Source organism: Ornithorhynchus anatinus, chromosome 10 (assembly GCF_004115215.2).
Source record: "Ornithorhynchus anatinus isolate Pmale09 chromosome 10, mOrnAna1.pri.v4, whole genome shotgun sequence".
In the NCBI taxonomy this organism is placed as follows: Eukaryota; Metazoa; Chordata; class Mammalia; order Monotremata; family Ornithorhynchidae; genus Ornithorhynchus; species Ornithorhynchus anatinus.
This window is the reverse complement of record NC_041737.1, coordinates 52,910,744-52,929,741: the sequence shown is the minus strand read 5'-3', so window position 1 is coordinate 52,929,741 and position 18,998 is coordinate 52,910,744. Positions and strand designations below refer to the sequence as shown.

The following is an 18,998-nucleotide window of genomic DNA, read 5'->3' as shown; positions in this document are numbered from 1 at the left end:
CCATGAATTTGGATGATGAGGAGGAGGAGGAGGAGGAGGAGGAGGAGGAGGAGGAGGAGGAGGAGGAGGAGGACATCTGAGGAAATAGAATCTGGGAGAGGCAGCTGGAACTCTGAGGTGAACAGGGCTGAACAGGGAAGCCAGGAATTGCAGGGCACAGTCCCCGGATTCCCGTGGGGAGTGGGGACAAATGGGTAGGAAAGCCAGGGGCGGCAGGGCCAGACGTGGGGAAGTTTAGGTTTGGGGGAAGATTAGGGAGCCTGGCCCTGTGTCGGGGATCCAAACCCCAAAGAGGCAGAGAGTCCAGAACAGGAGGGGAAGCAGAGCTGGCCCCTCGTGGAGCCCATATTCCTGGGGGTCTTGGGGCAGGCGCCACTGGACTCGACAATCGAACAAATTTCCTGGAGCTGCCCTCCCCTCACCCTCCACCCTGCCCCTCCAGACACTGCCCACTCTAGACTATAAGCTTGTTGTGGGCAGGGAACATGTATACCAACTCTGTTGCACTCTCCCAAGCATTTAGTACAGTGCTCTTCATCAGTAAGCCACCTAAATGCAATAAATGCCACCTAATGACTCATTTTTCTTTTTTGCATGGTATTTGTTAAGCGCTTACTATTTGTCAGGCACTGTTCTATATGCTGTCCTGTATGGGGCTCACAGTCTCCATCCCTAATTTACAGATGAGATAACTGAGGCACAGAGCAGCGAAGTGACTTGCCCAAGGTCACACAGCAGATGAGTGGCGGAGAGGGATTAGAATCCAGGTCCTTCTGACTCCCAGGCCCTCGCTCTACCCACTAGGGCACAATGCTCCTGACTACGTGATTGATTGACTGACTGCCCAGGTCCAGGCTGAAAGCCTTCCCACTGGGTCCCAACAACGGCTTCCCCATTACCAGCCTCTCCCTGCTCCTGTTTGCCCTTTGCCCCATACTAGGGATTGCTTTCATTTGATTACTTTTTAGCGGTATTTGTTAATGGTTCACAATGGGTGGCACTGTACTAAGCCCTGGGGTAGATATAAACTCATCAGGTTGGACACAGTTCATGTGTTTCGTGGGGCTCCTAATCTTAGTCCCCATTTCATAGATGAGGGAACTGAGGCACAGAGAAGTGAAGTGACTTCCCCTAGGACACTCAGCAGACAAGTGGTGGTACTAGGAACCCGCTGAAAAACAGTATGGTGTAGCAGATAGAATATGGGGCTGGAAGTCAAAAGGTGGTGGGTTCTAATCCCAGCTCCGCCACTTGTCGGTTGAGTGATCTTGGGCAAGTCCCTTCACTCCTCTGGGCCTCTGTTGCCTCATCTATAAAATGGGGATTGAGACCGGGAGCCCTACGTGGGACAGAGACTATGTCCAACCCAATTTGCCTGTATCCACCCAGTGCTCAGTACAGAGCCTGGCACCTAGTAAGTGCATAATAAATACCACCATTATTATTATTATTATTAGGTCCTCTGACTCCCAGGCCCGTGCTCTTTCCACTAGGCTACGCTTCTTCCCTTTGTCAGAGCTATGTTCTTACCAGGAAGCTTTTCCAACCAAGATTTTAAACTACTGAACGGAGCTTTCAAGACCTAAAACCACTTGCTATTCCCCTTCCCTGACTGCTCCTCATTCAGTTGATAATATTTACTGAGCACTATCAGTGTGCTTTCTTTATCACCACTGTAAAGCACTTACAGTGGACAATACCCAGTACTAAGTACAAGCCCTGGGGAAAAGAACAGAAATATCGAATCAGACACAGCCTCTACTAGCTCTTACTTGGACGCACAGTGGAGTCAGCCTCATGGGGAAAGAAATAATGGGTAAATTCTGAGAACCCGCGGTAGCCCAGTGGAAAGAGAACGGGGCCGGTAGTCAGGAAACCAGGCTTCTAATCCTGGCTCTGCCGCTTGCTTGCTGTGCGACACTCGGGCAAGCCCCTTAACTTCTCTGTGCCTTAGTCTGTAAAATGAGGACTTTAAACCTCTTCTGCCTCCCGCTTAGACTGTGAGTCCCATGTGGGCAGGGAACAGATCTCATCTGAGTGCACGTATCTCCCCCCATAAACTCGCTGTAGGCAAGGATTGCGTCTCTTTATTGCTATCTTACTTTCCCAGGCGCTTAATACAGTGCTCTGCACATGGTAAGTGCTCAATAAATATGATTGACTGACTAAGTTTCTTGTGGGTAAGGACCTTGTCTACCAACTCTGTTATATTGTACTTTCCCAAGGGCTTAGCACAGTGCCCTGCACATAAGCACTCAAAAAAAAGTGGCCAATTGATTGATTACTCCAGTGCTTGGCACACAGTAAGCGCATAACAAGCCCTACAGCTATTACTATTTAATTCAGCAGAAACCCCAATTCCTCAACAGTGGTCCATTACTGCTAGGAGGGACTGGTTCTTGGGCTTCTAACTTCTCCTGGCCGAGCCATCTGGTCCCGCCGCCCCTTCTCCCCTGGCGAGGCGGGTGGACAGGGAAGCTGGGGGTGGGAGGGGGAGACACATGATCCCTCTATCGAATCCTCCAGCCAAACAAATTGCTTTTCCATCTCTGACCCATGATTCTCCCTTTCGATCCATCTGTGGTATTTATTGAGCATTTACAGAGCACTTGGAAAGTAAATTCAGCAATAGAGGCAATCCCTGCCCACAGTGGGCTTACAGTCTAGAAGCACTAGCAGACAAGAGGCGGAGCCGGGTTTAGAACCCAGGTCCTTCTGACTCCCAGGCCCGAGCTCTATCCACTAAGCCATGCTACTTCCCTTCAATTAGATACAGCCAAGTCAGTCTTCCCAGAAACTCCCCACCAGGCTTTAGGCATTCCAGCAACCTCTCCACTCCGGTGACTGTTTTGTACATTGTCTGAGCGTCTCCTTTGTCTGGGTTCTCCTGGCTCTTTTTATATGTTCCTGTTTTCATTTTCTGGTATCTCTATGTCCGGAGGTCTGTCCCCGTCTCCCTCCCGCACGTCAAGAGGTTTTCCGCTTCTGACTTTTTCCGTCTCTGGCCCTAGAAGTTTGTGGATGTGGGTTTCGTTGATTGAACCTGAGACTAGATCTGTGCATCCTGTCTCCCCCATTACTCTATCAGCCCCATGAAGGTGGGAACTGAATCCTCTCCACAGAGCACAGAAGTAGGGTCTCGCTCATAGTGGCTGCTCGGGATAGCCTAAGGATGGACCCAAGAGAGGAAGACTGAGAGGAGATGTCCGTGTGGGTGGGGGCATGGGTTTGTGGACGGGGACCATCCACAAGCAGAGGCTTTACCCTTGCGTTGTTAGCGTCTCTGGGAAGCACGAAGCTTAATAAATTGAGGCTAAGCAGGCTCAGTGGTTAGTGCTTCCTACTGTGTGTGACCCTATAGGCTGTGTGACCCTGGGCAAGTCACTTCACTTCTCTCTGCCTCAGCTACCTCGTCTGTAAAATGGGGATCGAGACTGTGAGCCTCACATGGGACAAGGACGGTGTCCAAATTGATTGGCTCATATCCATTGCAATGCTTAGTACGGGGCCTGGCACGTAGCAAACACTTAACAAATATCATCATTATTCTGATAATTATTACTATTATTCGTATGGAACTCTCTGCCTGTCAAACCAAAGGTTAATCTGGCCGGGGAGGGAAGGTAAAACTGCCGAGTTTCTTCAGCAACCTTTGAAGGGGTTGTAGATCCCAAGTGCCCCTCAATTCAAACCCCCCAAATTTCTGATCCAAGTTAGCTCCACTGGCCACCTCGCTCCCTCTCCCGCTCCCCAAAGAAACCTCACCAACCGCGGAGGTTGGCTCTCCTGCCTCCCAGCTATTCACATGCCATTCCCACTCCTGGAATGTTCTTCTCTCTCTTCTACCACCCCGTCTTTCTAAATGATTAAAATTCCACCTCTCCCAGGAAGCTTTCCCAGATGAATGCCACCTCACTCCAGTAACTCGATACTCCCCCGCACTTGTGGACACAACTGTCTCTGTCTCTTTCTTCATCCCTCCTACTCAGCTCTCTGCCTCCCTGTCAGCCTTCCCTCCTCAGACTGTAGGCTCCTTGAAGACAGGGGAAGGAGTTTCCAGAGGCCTGTGCTCCCCCTTCTTTTTTTTTTTAAATGATATTTGTTAAGCGCTTATTCATTATTCATTCAATCATATTTATTGAGCTCTTACTGTGTGCAGAGCACTGTATTAAGCACTTGGAAAGTACAGTTCAGCAACAGAGAGACAATCCCTGCCCACAACAGGCTCACAGTCTAGAATAATAATAATGACGATGGTATTTGTTAAGCAGTTACTATATGCCAAGCAGTGTTCCAAGCACTAGGGAAGACACAAGCTAATCAGGTTGGATGGACCCAGTCCACGTCCCACATGGGGCTCCCAGTCTTAATCCCCATTTTACAGATACGGTAACTGAGGCACAGAGAAGCGAAACGACTTGCTCAAGGTCACACACAGCAGACAAGTGGCAGAGCCGGTAATAGAACCCAGGTCCTCTGACTCCTGGGCCCGTGCTCTTTCCACCAGGCCACACTGCTTCTCATTCTTACCACTTTTTCTCCTGCTTTTCCCCCTGGTGCTTACTGTGGGGCTCTGCTGCCAAGATAGTAGTGATAACAGTACTCATTAAGTAGTTTCTGTGTAAAGACCACTGTACTAAGCACTGGGAAAGAGTATGCAAGTGGCAAATGGACACGGACCCGGTCCCTCAAAGGGCACACAATCTATGACTAGAGGTTGATGCCTCCCATCTCCATGTATCTGGAGACAGACACATCGGGAGGAGAGGCAGTGTGGCCTAGTGGATAGACCCCCCCCAGTCTAGAAGTTAGAAGAACCTGGGTGAAACTGGGTTTTAATCCCAGCTGTGCCGCTTGCCTGCTGTGTGACCTGGGGCAAGTCATTTCACTTCTCTGGGCCCCGGTTCCCTCACCTGTAAAGTGGAGACTAAGACTGTGAGCCCTGTGTGGGACAGGGACTATGTCCAATCTGTGTGGACTATGTCCAACTATGTCCACAAGTGCGGGGAAGTATTATCTTTTATCTACCCCAGGGCTTAGTACGGTGCTTGGCACATAGTAAGTGCTTAACAAATACCATAAAAAGAAGAGGAATGAAACAATACATTAAAAAGCATGAGCGACACCCTCTTCTCTTCTCTCTGCTCTCTGCCCCACTTTCACAATCCCTCCACACCCCACCCCCTGCATGCCATTCAGAGACTCTGGGGCTCTTTGGACCAGCTGAAAACCACAACCTGGCTCTTTATGGATAATAGGATGGCAGTGTGGCCTGCTGGGAAGAGCATGGGACGGGAAGGCAGGAGACCCAGTTGGAGTCCCATCTCTGCCCTTGGACTGCTGTGTGACCTCAGGCAAGTTGCTTACCTCTCGGGCCTCAGTTTCCTCATCTGTAACCCCACAATCCACAGTCCAGCCTAGGGAATGACTAGGGACAGGGTGGAAGATCGAGGGAACTCACCAAGATGGGGAGAGCAAGGAGAGAAATCTTTGAGTCAATTTCCTCTTCTTGGCTTCCTGCGCCGAGTCTCGGTAGGGTTGGCAGGGAGCACGAGCTGCCTGAGGGTGCAGTCTTAATGGAAGATGAAAATGAAAGGGCCGAGGGAGCCTGAGCCCTAGAATGTTAATGGGCAGGAGTTCGTTAAGGCAAGGAGGTAGGTGGAAGCCACAGGTGAGCGGGAACTTCGGGACGATTCGTAGCGGGGAAGGCCCCAAGACAAAGCCCAGGTGGTCAGGAGGATGCTGGAAAAGAGAGTCAAGGGCTAGAGGAAGTGGGGACCGGTGGGGGGAAGGCTGAGGTAGGGAGCAGTAGTTTCCGGAGGAGAACCAGAACTGTGTGAGTGGGAAGAGAGCAATCTGGGGACTAAGAACAGGGGTCTAGGGTAGAAACTGGGTTTGGGAGGGATTAGAAAGGAGAGTGGCATAGTGGAAAGAGCCCGTGCCTGGGAGTCAGAGGACCTGGGCTCTAATACCAGCTCCACCCCTCGTTTGTCGCGTGACCTTGGGCAAGTCACTTCACTTCTCTGTCTCAGTTTCGTCATCTGTAAAGTGGGGATTAAATCTTCCTCACTCCCGCTTAGACCGTGATCGCCAGGTGGGACAGGGTCTGTGTCCGACCTGCATATCTGGTATCTACCCCGATGCTTAGTACAGTGCTTGGTGCAGAGTAAGTGCTGAACAAGAAACAGAAAAAAAAAAAATGACATCTCAGTGGAAGCATCACAGTGATCAGTCCTCCTGGAACCTCTCGCAAGCTCTGCTTCCCATCATGCTTTGAGATCCTCACTGGGTGAGGTGGGGATGACATACCTGAAACCCGGAACATCTTTCCCCCGCCTTTCAGAGGGCTCCCTCTAATCAACAGCCCCATCAAGGGTGTGGGGTGTTGCAGAGCACTCGCCCCCAGAACCCCACCTCGATTACTCCATGCCAGCCACTCCCTGTCCTTCACGCCCAGGCCCGATACCATCGTCCCAAAGCCACATACCCCCTCCTCCTCCCCAGTCCCGGCGGAGTCACCGGGCAGACATGACATGGGCCTGGGGGCAAGAAACATCTGAGTTTCTTGAGGTGAGCAGGGCCTTGAGGGGGAATGAGAGTGGGGCCCGGGGGCTCTAGAAAGGAAGAGAGAGGCAGTCAAGTGGGAGACTTGGGAGAGGGGATGCTAGGGGGCTAGATACCTGTGACCCTGAGGGGAGCCGGGTTGGCCCATTTGGCTTCTTGGAAAGAAGCGGGGACTTAGAGGAAAGCAAGAGCTGGGGCCTGGGAGTTTAGAGAGACAGGGATGGGGGGAGAAACCAACTTTTGGAGGGGCAGAGGTATAGGCCTTTGGCGGGGGGCGGGGGGAGCAGTGGTAAGCTCGGCTCCCCCGATGGGATAGAGGATGCCTGGGTACCTGGCCCCTGAGCCAAACTAAGAAGCCCACAGGGCTGCTCCCAGCTCAATCCAGCCCAGTGACGCGCCAACCGGCCCAACCAGCCAATCCAGCTTCCCTATCTGCCTGTCCCCCTCCCCCCCCAACCCCCACCTCTGGCTTCCTCTCTCCCCTCCCTTCCCTGCAGCTTCTCTGAGGAACAGCAGGACAATGAGACCTATTCCCTACTAGAAATGAAGGGGTGGAGAGGGATTGCTGGGGGCGAGGGAGGGCAGCATCCATGGGTTACTAAGGGGAGTTTGGGGGTGGGAGAGAGAAGTAATCTGAGCACTGAAGGGCCAGATACTTGGGTCCTCGCAGGGGATGGGACGACGGGGGTGGTGGTGTCAGGGGCTGGAGGGCAGGACGCCCGTGTCGCTATGAAGTCTGGAAGCTAGAGAGATCTCCCCCGGGGGCTGACGGGGCGGGATGCCTGGGATGCCTGAGTGAACCATCTCCTAATGGTAACTGGGATGGTTTAAGGAGCCGGGTAGTCGACCCCTCCCATGCTGTGGGCCGGAATGGCCAGGTGGGGGCATTGCTGGAGGTCGGGGAGGAAGGCCCAGACGGTTCCCCAGCTCACTTCCTCAAAAGCGTCTGCCCCGGAGCCAGGGCGAAAGGTCGGGGCCCATGACCCGCCAGGAATTTATGAGCCAAGGTGACGCTGGGAGAGCCGCCCTCCCCTTTCATCTCCAGCGTTGGAAGCCCAAATTCCCTCCCTCCCCCACCCTTCTGCCTCCCCTTCCCCTTAAGAGCCTCAAGAGGCCTCCAACAAGCAGTAAGGGGCCCCAGCTCTGCCCCCCACCCCCCACCTCCATCCCCATTCCTCTCCCTAGACCCTCCCCAAGCCAGGGTGTGAGGGTTTGACTTCCCCAGTGAGGGGCCTCTGTTCTCCCCCCACCACCCCAGCTCCATCCTCAATGCTCCACTTGGGCCCTCCACAAAGCCGGGGGCTAAATATGGGACCCGGCCGCCCAGCAGAAACCTCCTGGAGACCCCCCTCAGACCCCGCTGCCCTCGCTGTCTTAGCCGATGCAGCTAAGCACTGGGCCCAGATGGACTCGGTGGCGGACACGCCGACCCGTCCTACCTCCAATCCTCCAGTTCTCGCCTCTGAACTGTGGCTCCCCCTCCCCCTTCGGGTCTCTCTTTCACCTCATCGATTTTTCTCGCCCTCCCTCGACCTCTCTGTCCAGCTGCCCCTCTTTCTCTGTTTCCGTCTTTCCTAGCGCTGTTGTAATGGCCCTCACACCACTTACCGCCTTTTTCCCTCCCTCACACGTTCCTGCACCCGCGTGCGCATGCGCCTCAACCGCCGGCCCGAAGCACGCGACTACTCCCTAGGGCGGGGAGGGGGGAGTCTGCCCGGAGACTAATGATGTCAACGAGGCCCTACGCGATCTGATTGGTCGCCCGCGGGCAAAAGGGGTCAATAAGGGATTGCGACGGCGGGCTCTCCGGACGACAGCCAGCAGGGGGCGTGATGGTTCGGAACCAGCCAACTGCCTCCTCGGCCTCTGGTTTTCCTCGAAGGATCCAAGCTTTCCCTTCTCCCTCACCTCCCTCCCTTTCACCAGCTCACCGATTTCCCCACTTACATTCATCTCTGAGAAGAAAAAAGAAATTATGTGGACTCTACCATCCATTTACTTATTATTATCGTCTGTCTCCCTCTAACCTCCTTGTGGGCAGGGAATGTGTCTTTACTGTTACAGTGTACTCTCCCAAGTGCTTAGTACTGGGCTCTGCACACAGTAAGCGCTCAATAAATAGCATCTATAGAGTGATTGCTGAGACTCTGCAGTGGTCTGATCACAACTCTGAGCCTCGGCGTCAGCCTGACCATCAAATATTAAGGATTCCCAGGAACCTGAATCCCCAGAACCTCAGCTCCCTGCTTCCTCCCTTCCCATTCCAGGTGGTGATGGACAAGCACGACCCAGTTCAGATGGAAAGACAGGAAGGTTGCTTAACAAGGGAAGAGGAGACCAATCGATCAACCAACCAGTGGTATTGTCTTGTCTTATTTTTGTCCGTCTGTCTCCCCCGATTAGACTGGTGAGCCCATCATTGGGCAGGGATTGTCTCTATCTGTTGCCGAATTGTACATTCCAAGCGCTTAACACAGTGCTCTGCACATAGTAAGCACTCAATAATACTATTGAATGAATGAATTAATATTTATTGAGCAACAACTGAGTACAAGGCTCTGTAATAAACTTTTGGGAAAGTACAGCTGAAGCAGATCATGGTTCCCTGCCCACGAACAAAAGAAAATACATCATCAGGATTGTTTATTGTTTAGCCGTCAGGAATCCACCCAGTTCATCCATCACAAACCCTTAATTTCCTTCAGATTACAATTTACATTAGCCCCTATTCCGTCACAAGGGAGCTCCCATGAGCTATTGTGTTTCTTTTTTTTAATGGCATTTGCAAGCGCTTACTGTGTTTCAAGCACCATTCTAAGTGCTGGGGCAGAAACAAGTTAATCAGGTTGGATACAGTCCCTGTCCCACACTGGGCTCACAGTCTATGTAGGAGGGAGAAGAGCTGTTTAGTCTCAGCAGACTAAATAATAATAACGTTGGTATTTGTTAAGCATTTACTATGTGCAGACCACTGTTCTAAGCGCTGGGGTAGATACAGGGTAATCAGGTTGTCCCACGTGAGGCTCACTGTTAATGCCCATTTTACAGATGAGGTAACTGAGGCCCAGAGAAGTGAAGTGACTTGCCCACAGTCAACAAGTGACAGAGCCGGAATTCGAACCCAAGACCTCTGACTCCCAAGCCTGGGCTCTTTTCATGGAGCCATGCTGTTAAATGACCCCTGAACCAGACTACAGGTCCCATAGTCCTCTACACTAAACAACATCCTTAGTGATCTGCTAAAGAATCCGTCTCTCATAAGCCTCTGAATCCCCAGAACATTAGCTCCCGGCTTCCTCCTTTCCCATTCCAGGTAATGGACAAAAACTACCCAGGTCAGATGGAAAGACAAGAAGGTTGCTAGGTACAATATTAGATGACAATCACCCTCAACCTAGCACCGTCAGACTACTTTTCCCATGAGTCTCTTTTCCGTGGGACTTTTTCCCTACTTCTACTCTCCCCCCTCGCCCTCAGTTCCAACTTGGAAGTGATGTACATGCTCCAAGATAAAGAAGGGGAGAGAATCCATCAATCAATAGTATTTAAAGAGCACTTACTGTGTCCCGAGCACTGTACTAAGTGCTTGAGAGAGTACCATACAAAGAGAGTTGGTGGGGATGTTCCTTGCCCACAGCAAGCTTTCAGTCAGGGGGTGCTTAAGTTGTAGAGAGAAATTAAAGGGAAGAAGGATCAAGGAGAATATCAGAGTTCGGGGGACCGTCTGTGAGTGAGGAATGTCTAAGAGCAGGAAAGGGTGAGACTTCCCCAGATTTGGCCCGAGTCTCTGCTTCCCTGTCTGCTACCAACTGACTTCTTCCCTTGCTCTCCCCAGGGTGGGGGAGAAGCAGAATCCTGGGGTGACTGTTCTGCAGAGGTGGCCCTAAGCCAACTGGAGCAAACTTGGGCCAAGGAACCCAAGGGGATGGAAGCTGCCTCCACCTGTCATTTTCCCTTCCTGGCTCTGACCTCCTGATTCACCCATCTCTAGGAGAGGCAGGGAACTTCCTTCTCCCCCTCATTCTCTTACCCTCAGCTCCCTCCCTTCATCTCTGCCTCCCTCGTTTCGACCCTCTGTGCCTTGACAGTCTCTACTTCTCTCTCCCTTCGCATCTTTTTTCTATCTATGTCTCCCTCCCATCCCTGAGACTTCCAACTGCTTTTGCTGTTGTCGTCCGTCTCCGTCTGATCTATTTGCCTCTCTGACTGTGACTCTATGTCTCTGGCCCTACCTCCTCCTTCTCTCTCTCTCTCTCCTCTACCTCCCTCCAACTTTTTCAGGCACCCAGCCAAGCTCCTCGCCCCCCCCCCTCCACTGCTGGACCGTCTTTCCCTCTGCAGTTCCCGGAGCCGGCCCTGGCCCCACCTCCTGGCCCTCTCCTCCCCTGCTCTCCACCCCCTCCGCCCCCTCCCTCAGCCCTCTAGCCTCCTTAGCGGCCCCTGATCCGCCACCACCAGCCCCAACGGCACTCCGGCCTCGGCCGGACAGACCCGCCAGCGCCCCTGGGGGGGCTCGGCTCTGGCCCCGAGCCCTAGGGACCGAGGAGGAGCAAGAGACGGGAGAGGAGAGGCGGGTAGGGGGAGGCCATGACGGGGGGCCACCACCCTGGCAGGTAACCTCTGCCCCTCCGACCCCTTTCCCGAGGGCACCGGGGAACCTGAAACGAGGAGCGGGAATGGGGAGAGCCGGAGAGAGAGGGCAGAGGGAACTTGGGAGCTGGAAGGACGGGAAGTCAGGGGGAATTGGGTAGGAGGACTGGGAGGGTCTGGACCAGCTTGGCATTTGAGGTCTGTTCATCTGTACCCAGATCCAACCTACTGCCTCCCTCTGCCAGTCTCCTTTGGTCTCTGTATCTTCTTACCTCTTTGTCTTTCTCCCATATTTCCTCAAACAATCTATTCATTTACCTACCTGTTTGTCTCTCTTTCCCACGGTCTCTCTCTTCTGTTGTCTCCACTCTCTCAGTTTCTCTGTTTTTCACTTCCCTACCAATCGGCCCATCTCTGTTTCTGTCCATCTCTCCATCCCACCCAACTGTCTACCTCTCTTTAACTGATGATCTACTTTGCCCTGTCTCTCACTTTCTGGGTTCATCTCTCCACTTAGCTTTCATTCTGTACAGCTACTTTGTCTAATGGATCTCTGCCTTCCCAAATCACCTTCTCTCTCCCTCGGCTCCCCTATTTCCGTCTCCCTCTCTCCCTTCAGCTCCCACCTGGCTTGTGAATAGTTCCTCCAGGCTTGGCTCCAGGAGCTTGGGGAGCTGGGGGCATTTGGGCTCTTGGCCTCTGCGGAGAAAGGACTGGGAAATGGGGCAGGTAGGGTTGGGAGGGCCGGGGCTTCTGAGGGGGCTTAGGGGAGTGGGTCTGGCACTGTAATGAGTAGAGGCAGGGGGTCTCAGAAGAAACGGAGTTCTCTAGGACTGGGAGAAGTTAATGCAGCCAGGATGGAGGGGGCTGGGCCAGGGTGGAGCAGGGGGTGGAGCTGCCTGGCCCCAGATTAGATATTGACTTTGACATGAAATTCCACGTCCTCTAAGCTGCACATCTGCTTTATATGGAAACATAAGCGGCTCTCTGGGGGCCAGGGAGGTGGGGGTGGGGGCGGGAGGAAGAAAGGGAAGCGGGGATGGAAGGGGGAGGGATGGGACCAATGGCTTTCGGTCCTCAAATCGCCCCATGGTCTTCCCGCCCCAACTGCCCCACCTCCATCGCCAGTGACGGGGCAGCAGGATGGGGTGAGGGAGAGAGCGGGGGGGGGGGGGTATCGGGGTGCTGGGGCTGAGAGCATAGAGAATTAGGGGAATGGAGAAGAGGGGACTTGGGCTAGGGGAAGGGGGCATTGAGGAACTCAGGGGGAGGAGCCTGGGGATCTAGGGAAGGGGGCCCTGGTGTGGGGGAATGGTGGGGCACTGGAGAGCTGGGAGAGGTGGGAGCAAAAGGCCTCCGGAAGCCCAGGGGCAGAGGCTGAGGGATTACTCTTCTCCCGGTCCTCCAAGCCCTGTTACCATGTGTCAGAGCTAGGATCTTGGGTTGAATGGCCTACTGGTCTGCTCCACTGTGGCATTGGCCATGGTCTTTTGTTCTTAGACCTGAAGGCAGGGGAGACAGGGAGCTAGGCCCCGGAGAGGGAGCGGACAGGAAGAAAAAGGGGTCACAAGAAGGGTTGAAGAGGGCCCGCGGGAGGGTGTTGGTCCAAAGGTCCAAAAGATGAGAGAAAGAGTGGGACTGAAGAGCTGAAGAGGAGCCCGAACTAAGGTAGAGTGGAGAAGGGGGGAAACAGAAGCGTTCCTTCTGGGGCAAGAGCAATGGTTAATGGGGGAAACGCCCTCTGACCCGATCCCTCTTCTCCTTCTCCTCACCTAGGGTCCTGCTGCCTGCCTCCTGCCTCCGCTAACCCAGGGCCTGCCCCTCCCTGCCCCCATGGGCGTCTCCAGGGCCCTCCGGCGCTTCAGCGCCACGGCCGGGGCTGGCGGAGCGGGGCGGGGCCGGGGCGAGAAGGAGGCCGAGGAGGCCACTGTCTGCCGCAACGGCCGCGCTGAGGGGGAAGGGGAGGGAGAGGAAGCCGGCGGGGGACGGCGCGCCCGCCACCGGGGCCGCTTCGTCAAGAAGGACGGCCACTGCAACGTCCGCTTCGTCCACCTGAGCGAACACGGGCCGCGCTACCTCAGCGACCTCTTCACCACCTGTGTGGACGTCCGCTGGCGCTGGATGTTTCTCATCTTCTCCTTCTCCTTCCTGGCCTCTTGGCTCCTCTTTGGCCTCAGCTTCTGGCTCATCGCTTCCCTTCATGGCGACCTGGAGCCTGTGCCTGTGGGCGGTGCCTCCCCCACTGCTCCCTCCCCGTGCTTCTCCCAGGTTGGCAGTTTCCTAGCTGCCTTCCTCTTCTCCCTGGAGACGCAGACGTCCATCGGCTATGGCTTCCGCAGTGTCACAGAGGAGTGCCCGGCTGCCATCTTGGCCGTGGTGCTGCAGTGTATTGTGGGCTGTGTCCTGGACGCCTTCATCGTGGGCGCGATCATGGCCAAGATCGCCAAACCCAAGAAGCGCAACGAGACTCTTGTCTTCAGCGAGCATGCCGTGGTGGCCCTCCGGGATGGCCGCCTCTGCCTCATGTGGCGCGTTGGCAACCTTCGTAAGAGCCATCTGGTCGAGGCCCACGTCCGGGCCCAGCTGCTGCAGGTAGGGAGAACCTCCTGGCCCCTCCTTCCTCTTCAGTTTCTTGTTTCCCCAGGTCTGAGGACCCCAAAATTCCAATTCTCATAAGCCTCTGAGGCCACAGCACCTCTAAATTGCTTGGCCTAAAACTCCGGAGACTTTTGGGAGGTATAGTCTTCCCTTCTTGGTCCATTTCTTAAACTAATAGAGGAGGATTTTTTTTTAACACTATGGGCCTATTAGTCTAAGAATGCTTTTGTCACCTTTCCAAACATGCTCCCATCAACCCGCTTCTCCCCCTGGCTATATCCCTTCTCACTCAGGACTATCCCTGCATCCCATATTTCCTGTTCCTCTTGTACTGTTTGCCCACAAGGGAGATAGGAGACTATAAGTCCCATATCTCATTAGTCTCCAGGGTGGAGACACCCCCCAAATGCCTGAAGCTATTTGCCGTAGAAATTAATGGCAGTTGAAGGCCTTGGGCCCCCAAAGGGGAGAGGAAGGGAGTGTCCAGGGGTTTCTTAAGAAGGCCTTTGGCTTTAACTTTCTTTTCCCATGTGTCCATCTCCCCACCTTGTGAATTTTCTGTCAGTCTGGCTAATGAAAATTCTTTCACTCTCTCTTCCCGCCCTCACGTCTGTCTTCTGCTTTATTTTCCGGTCCGGCCTGATCTTTTTCTGTTCCCATCCTCGGCCTGTATCGTCTCGTTATCTTTGAGCCTGAATCACCTCTTCTGATCGTTTATGTCTCCCCTCCCTCTTTCTCTGTCTCCGTTCCACCTCTCCTCTCCCCTTTCCCGCCCACAGCCCCGGGTCACCCCAGAGGGTGAGTACATCCCCCTGGACCACGTGGACGTGGATGTGGGCTTTGACGGGGGCACCGACCGTATCTTCCTCGTCTCCCCGATCACCATCGTCCACGAGATCGACGCTGCCAGTCCTCTGTACGAGCTGGGCCGCGCCGAGTTGGCCCGGGCTGACTTTGAACTGGTGGTCATCTTGGAGGGCATGGTGGAGGCCACAGCCATGACCACACAGTGCCGCTCATCCTACCTCCCCGGCGAGTTGCTCTGGGGCCACCGTTTCGAGCCCGTGCTCTTCCAACGGGGTGCTCACTACGAGGTGGACTACCGCCACTTCCACCGCACCTATGAGGTCCCAGGGACCCCCGTCTGCAGCGCCCGGGAGCTGGATGAGCAGGGGGGGACATCCGCTGGCAAGGCCAGCCCTCCTCCCCCACTTGCCGCCTTCTGCTATGAGAACGAGGTGGCTCTGAGCTGTTGTGACGAGGAGGACGAAGAGGAAGCCAGCAGCAGCCTGGCGGGAGAATCCCTGGCCCCGCCCCTGGCCCTGACCCCGCCCCCTGAGATGGCCCCACCTGCTTCCTCGGCCCCGCCCCCACCTGAAGCAGCCCCCCCATGACTGGGGGACAGGGTCTGGGCTTAGCATCGGGCTCAGAGCTGGATGGGGGAGTCACTTGCCCACCCAACGCCCCTTGGGCAGTTGAATAATTGCCACTCTTCATTAATTAGAAGCTCTCCCCACCTCTCCCATGCGACCCTTCAATGCCAGGCACTTCCGTTCCAACTTTTCATCTGTCCTCCCATCCCCACTTCCCCTCCCACTGGACAGTCGGTTTGTCCTTTCCTCCCCCGGCGGAAAAACCAGGGGGCTCTAGACCATCCTGGGTCATTTCTAGATCGCTGTAGGGCCTGACCTAGGCAGCCGCCTTCGAGGAGTTAGGCTGAAGCTAGAGACTGGCCAGGAAAGAGCGAGGAGGTGAGAGCGGATGTTCTCGGGCCAGGAGAGCGAGTCTAGAATGATCCAGAACATCGGGGGCCAACCTAGAATGCCCAGGGGTTCTAGGTCGTGGCCCCAGGGAAAGATTTTGGAGGACAAAGTGGACTGGTATTGGTTGCTGGGGTGGTGTGAGTGTTTGCGTGTGCTTGTGTCCGTCCTGTCTGGGTGGGCGTGTGTGTATGTAGGTTGATATCCGGGGGGGGCCTGGGCTCCAGGGGTGAGCTTAGGAGTCTCCAGAATCCATCCCACTGGAACCATAGCCATATCTCAATGTATGTTTCTCCAGAACGCTCTACATGTATATACTTATACATATATATATATAATATATATATTTTTTGTTGTTAGTTTGTTTTTTTCCCAGAGAGGGCCTTTTGGTGTACAGTACACTAGGGGTTGGGGGAAAGACTCAATATGCAGGGGGACCATTTCCTGAGACTGCAGCTTCCACCCGTAGTGCCTGCTCTGTTCCTAGACTGGGGAAGTTGGCCTTGAACATCCTGTGGTGGGTCGGTGGGGTCACTGGGCCTCACAGGACTTACGAGGTCCAGCAATGGAAGCGGAGTGACCGGGGTTCACAGCACTGACCAAGTCACTAGAATCCCACTGAAAGGGATTGAATGTCCTCTGGAATTGATTGGGTGGGCACTGGAGTTTCACTGGCATTACACTGGAATTGAAACGATCTTATGCTGGAGTCACCCTGGGATGTGAACTGGAGGCCTCAGGAGACTTTTGCTGCAGTCTCCCGGGAGAAGCAAACTTTGAGGTCGTGGATGTGGATCGCAGCCGCCGGCCAAGCCTCCGGGGCCCTTCTGTCGGACACCCCTCTAAAATCCCCACCCTAGGAGCTGACTGGCTGCCCCTCAAGCCCCACAGCAAGTGGCAAAGACTCCCCCGTCAAAGCCACTGAATAAGGAAAGGGGCCAAACTGGGGCCTATAGGGAGCAGGACTGGATACAATCCCTGGTCTGGCCCTGGACCTGGCTGGTGAGGCTATTCAAGTTGTTCCCTCCAAGGAGCAGACAGACTTCAAACCCAAAGGGGGCCTTGTGCAGAAATAAAGAGACCCGATCTGGGTATGAGTGTAGCCTGGTGTCTGTGCTTTCTGACCCCCCTGCCCCCACCTGGCTTCCTCCCTCCCTTTTGGGGCCACGGATCTGCCTCTGGCCTTCAGCCCACAGCCCCATCTCCGAGAGTGCAGAGAGGGAGATGGGCCAAACGGCAGACTGAGCCACGCAGCCCGGGGTGAGGAGGCCTATGCTCCGATCACACCCTACTCCAGCTCCCACCCTCCTCAGTGGCCCCACCCTGGGGATCCCATCTCCCCTTATCACCTAAGACTCTGTCTGCCCCCTCCCAGAGGCCCCACCTACCTCGGGGCGCAGTCCCCCAGAGGCCTTTCCCCACCCCTAGATCCCGGTCCTTTATCCAAGTTACACCCAGAGGGTTGATAATTACAGGGCAGGATGAATCGACTTTCCATTGTGGCTGGGGCCTTGGGAGGGCGGAGAGGCAGTTCTGAGGAGGATTTGTTGTTTTGGAGGCATCTAGCCAGGGTCAGAGAAGTCTGGGAGGGTCTCCGGGCCCTGTGAAGGGGCCGAGTCAGAGCAAGTTGGAGTTGGGGAAAGCTTGGGAGGCCTCTGAAGGTCAGAGCTGGAGCGGAGGGAGGGTGTGGGGGGTCGATGAGAAGTCCAGCTGGGCAGGGGGGATTAAAGAGTCTCAAGATCTAATCTCCTCCTCTAAACTCCCCCTTAAACTGGCAATACCGCACCTCCTCCCCTGCCTGGGGTTTCCCCCTTCCTAGATGGGGTGGGCAGCTTCCTCAGAGGGTGAGGGCTGGGCTTTGTCACCTGACACTTCTCTCTCTACCTCTGGCCCCCAGGATCTGAGCCATACCCTCCAGGGTCACCTCTGAAGGCCTCTAAAATTAGCCAACACGGAGGGGCTCGTGACCAGTTGGCTCCCAAGGGCACCTGGCAGCACCAGGGCAAGTCAGAGGCTGAAAGGCCCTGCTCCCTTCACCCGCTGGGCCCCAGGCCGAGGCGCTGCCCCTCTGCAGCCCTCTGAGTGTTGAGGGAGGAATGCGTGAGTCACTCGCCGCTGCCAGAGGCCCCATCTTCCCCATCCGACCAACACCGTGAGCTGGACAAGGGGTTCCGAGGCCCTGGGCCAGGTCTTGGCTGAGGAGGATGCGAGAAGGGTGGGACAGGATCCGGGCTAGGAGCAAAGATGGCCTGGGAAGGCAGCTATATTGCTAATTAAATTGGTCACCAGCCAGGAACTGAACTCAGGAAGAATACGAATGAAAGGAGTCATTTCCTGCTGCTATCCTCTCCTGGATCGCCCGGTTTCTTAACTGGAAGGAGAGGATGCTGGGAAAAGGGTTCTGGGGGAGGAAGCCAAGTCCCCCGTCATGCTTCCCGAGTCTCTTCACCATCCTCAAGGCACAATTTCTCCAGCTCTTGGCCCTAGAAGCTTGGGGTTCTTCTTCAAGGTTCCAGGCTCCAGCATCCCTCAACTAAAGAGATCTGAGATCAGAGGGGGGAGAATGGGGCAGGGCCTAGAGGAAGTGGATCAGAGAGTGGGGTCAGGGAGAGGAGAAAAGGAAGGAAAAGAAAGAGTCAGTCAATCAATCGTATTTATTGTCTACCATGTACACCGTACCAAATGCTTCGGAGAGTACAATGTAACAATATAACAGACACATTCCCTGCCCGCAACGAGCTTACAGCCTAGAGGAGAGGGAAAAAGGAGGGGAAAAGGAAAGAAAATAAGTAGTAGTACTATTTTCAGAGTGCCTACTGAATGCGATCGATCATTCAATCAATCAGCGGTCTTTATTGAACTCTTACCGTGTGCAGAGCACTGGGTTAAGCATTTGGGAAAGTACAGTGTAAACAGAGTTGGTGGACATGATCCCTGCCCAAAAGAAGCTTGCAGTCCACAATGCATGGGGAAATCAACAGAAGCACCGAAAATGTTCCCTACCCACAAGGAGGTTAAATTCTAAAGGGGGAGACAGACATAGAAATATTCACCAACAGTGGAGTCAGGACAATTATTACCGGGATATTCATCAGATGGCAAACACTGTCCTAAGCCCTGGGGCAGAGACAAGATAACCAGATGGGACCCGGTCTGAATGAATGAAATCAATGCAATGAACCAAATGAATAAATGAAAATTGGCTGTTCAACTGACTTTTCATACAGACACACGAGCTGAGGAAGGGTATAAATAATAAACACATACGGTAAGCGTTGGCAGCTGCTGAAGGGTGGGTAAGATTTTAAATTGAAGGAAACAACCGGGGGGGAAATCATAGATAATATGCTCATCATTAACAAAATAGAGTAATAAATAATATATTGAAAATTAAAGAAATAAAATTGGAATAAATCGAAGAAAAAAACCGGGGGGGGGGGAATCTTAGATGATATGCACATCACTAACACAATAGAGTAATAAATA

At 54.1% G+C, this 18,998-nt stretch overlaps 2 protein-coding genes across 7 annotated transcripts in view; one reads left to right on the top strand and one right to left on the bottom strand.

The window, feature by feature from the left end:
* SULT2B1 (sulfotransferase family 2B member 1) overlaps window positions 1-8,255 on the bottom strand; it is a 28,884-nt gene extending 20,629 nt beyond the window's left edge. For 2 of the 4 annotated variants that reach the window (XM_029073093.2, XM_029073091.2), the window contains exons 1-2: window positions 8,173-8,255; window positions 5,462-5,615 (exon numbers count right to left, since the gene is read on the bottom strand). Coding sequence is in view for 1 of the 4 variants with exons in the window: in XM_029073090.2 (XP_028928923.1) it covers window positions 8,173-8,216 (44 nt within the window). In the remaining 3 variants the exon portion in view is untranslated. Of the gene's footprint in view, window positions 1-5,461; window positions 5,616-8,003; window positions 8,137-8,172 lie in introns of those variants that run through there. The other 2 variants (XM_029073092.2, XM_029073090.2) reach the window with 2 other exon arrangements.
* A 400-nt stretch (window positions 8,256-8,655) lies between these two features.
* On the top strand, window positions 8,656-16,614 carry KCNJ14 (potassium inwardly rectifying channel subfamily J member 14). Of its 3 annotated transcripts, none has more exons than XM_029073087.2 (3): window positions 8,656-8,923; window positions 12,931-13,746; window positions 14,532-16,614. In XM_029073087.2, exons 2-3 carry the CDS (start codon window positions 12,988-12,990, stop codon window positions 15,144-15,146), a joined length of 1,374 nt encoding a protein of 457 aa, XP_028928920.1. In that variant the 5' UTR covers window positions 8,656-8,923; window positions 12,931-12,987; the 3' UTR covers window positions 15,147-16,614. The 3 variants fall into 3 exon arrangements, with proteins under 3 accessions (XP_028928920.1, XP_028928919.1, XP_028928918.1); XM_029073086.1 differs by lacking the exon at window positions 8,656-8,923 and adding an exon at window positions 11,006-11,177; XM_029073085.1 differs by lacking the exon at window positions 8,656-8,923 and adding an exon at window positions 12,432-12,822.
* Window positions 16,615-18,998: the final 2,384 nt, after the last annotated feature.

What these genes read in the sequence shown, in the direction of transcription:
- KCNJ14 (XM_029073087.2), top strand. Translation starts at nt 12,988, where the DNA reads ATGGGCGTCTCCAGGGCCCTCCGGCGCTTCAGCGCCACGGCCGGGGCT. An exon ending in TCCGGGCCCAGCTGCTGCAG is followed by an intron (nt 13,747 to 14,531) that starts GTAGGGAGAACC and finishes TCCCGCCCACAG; the next exon opens with CCCCGGGTCACCCCAGAGGG.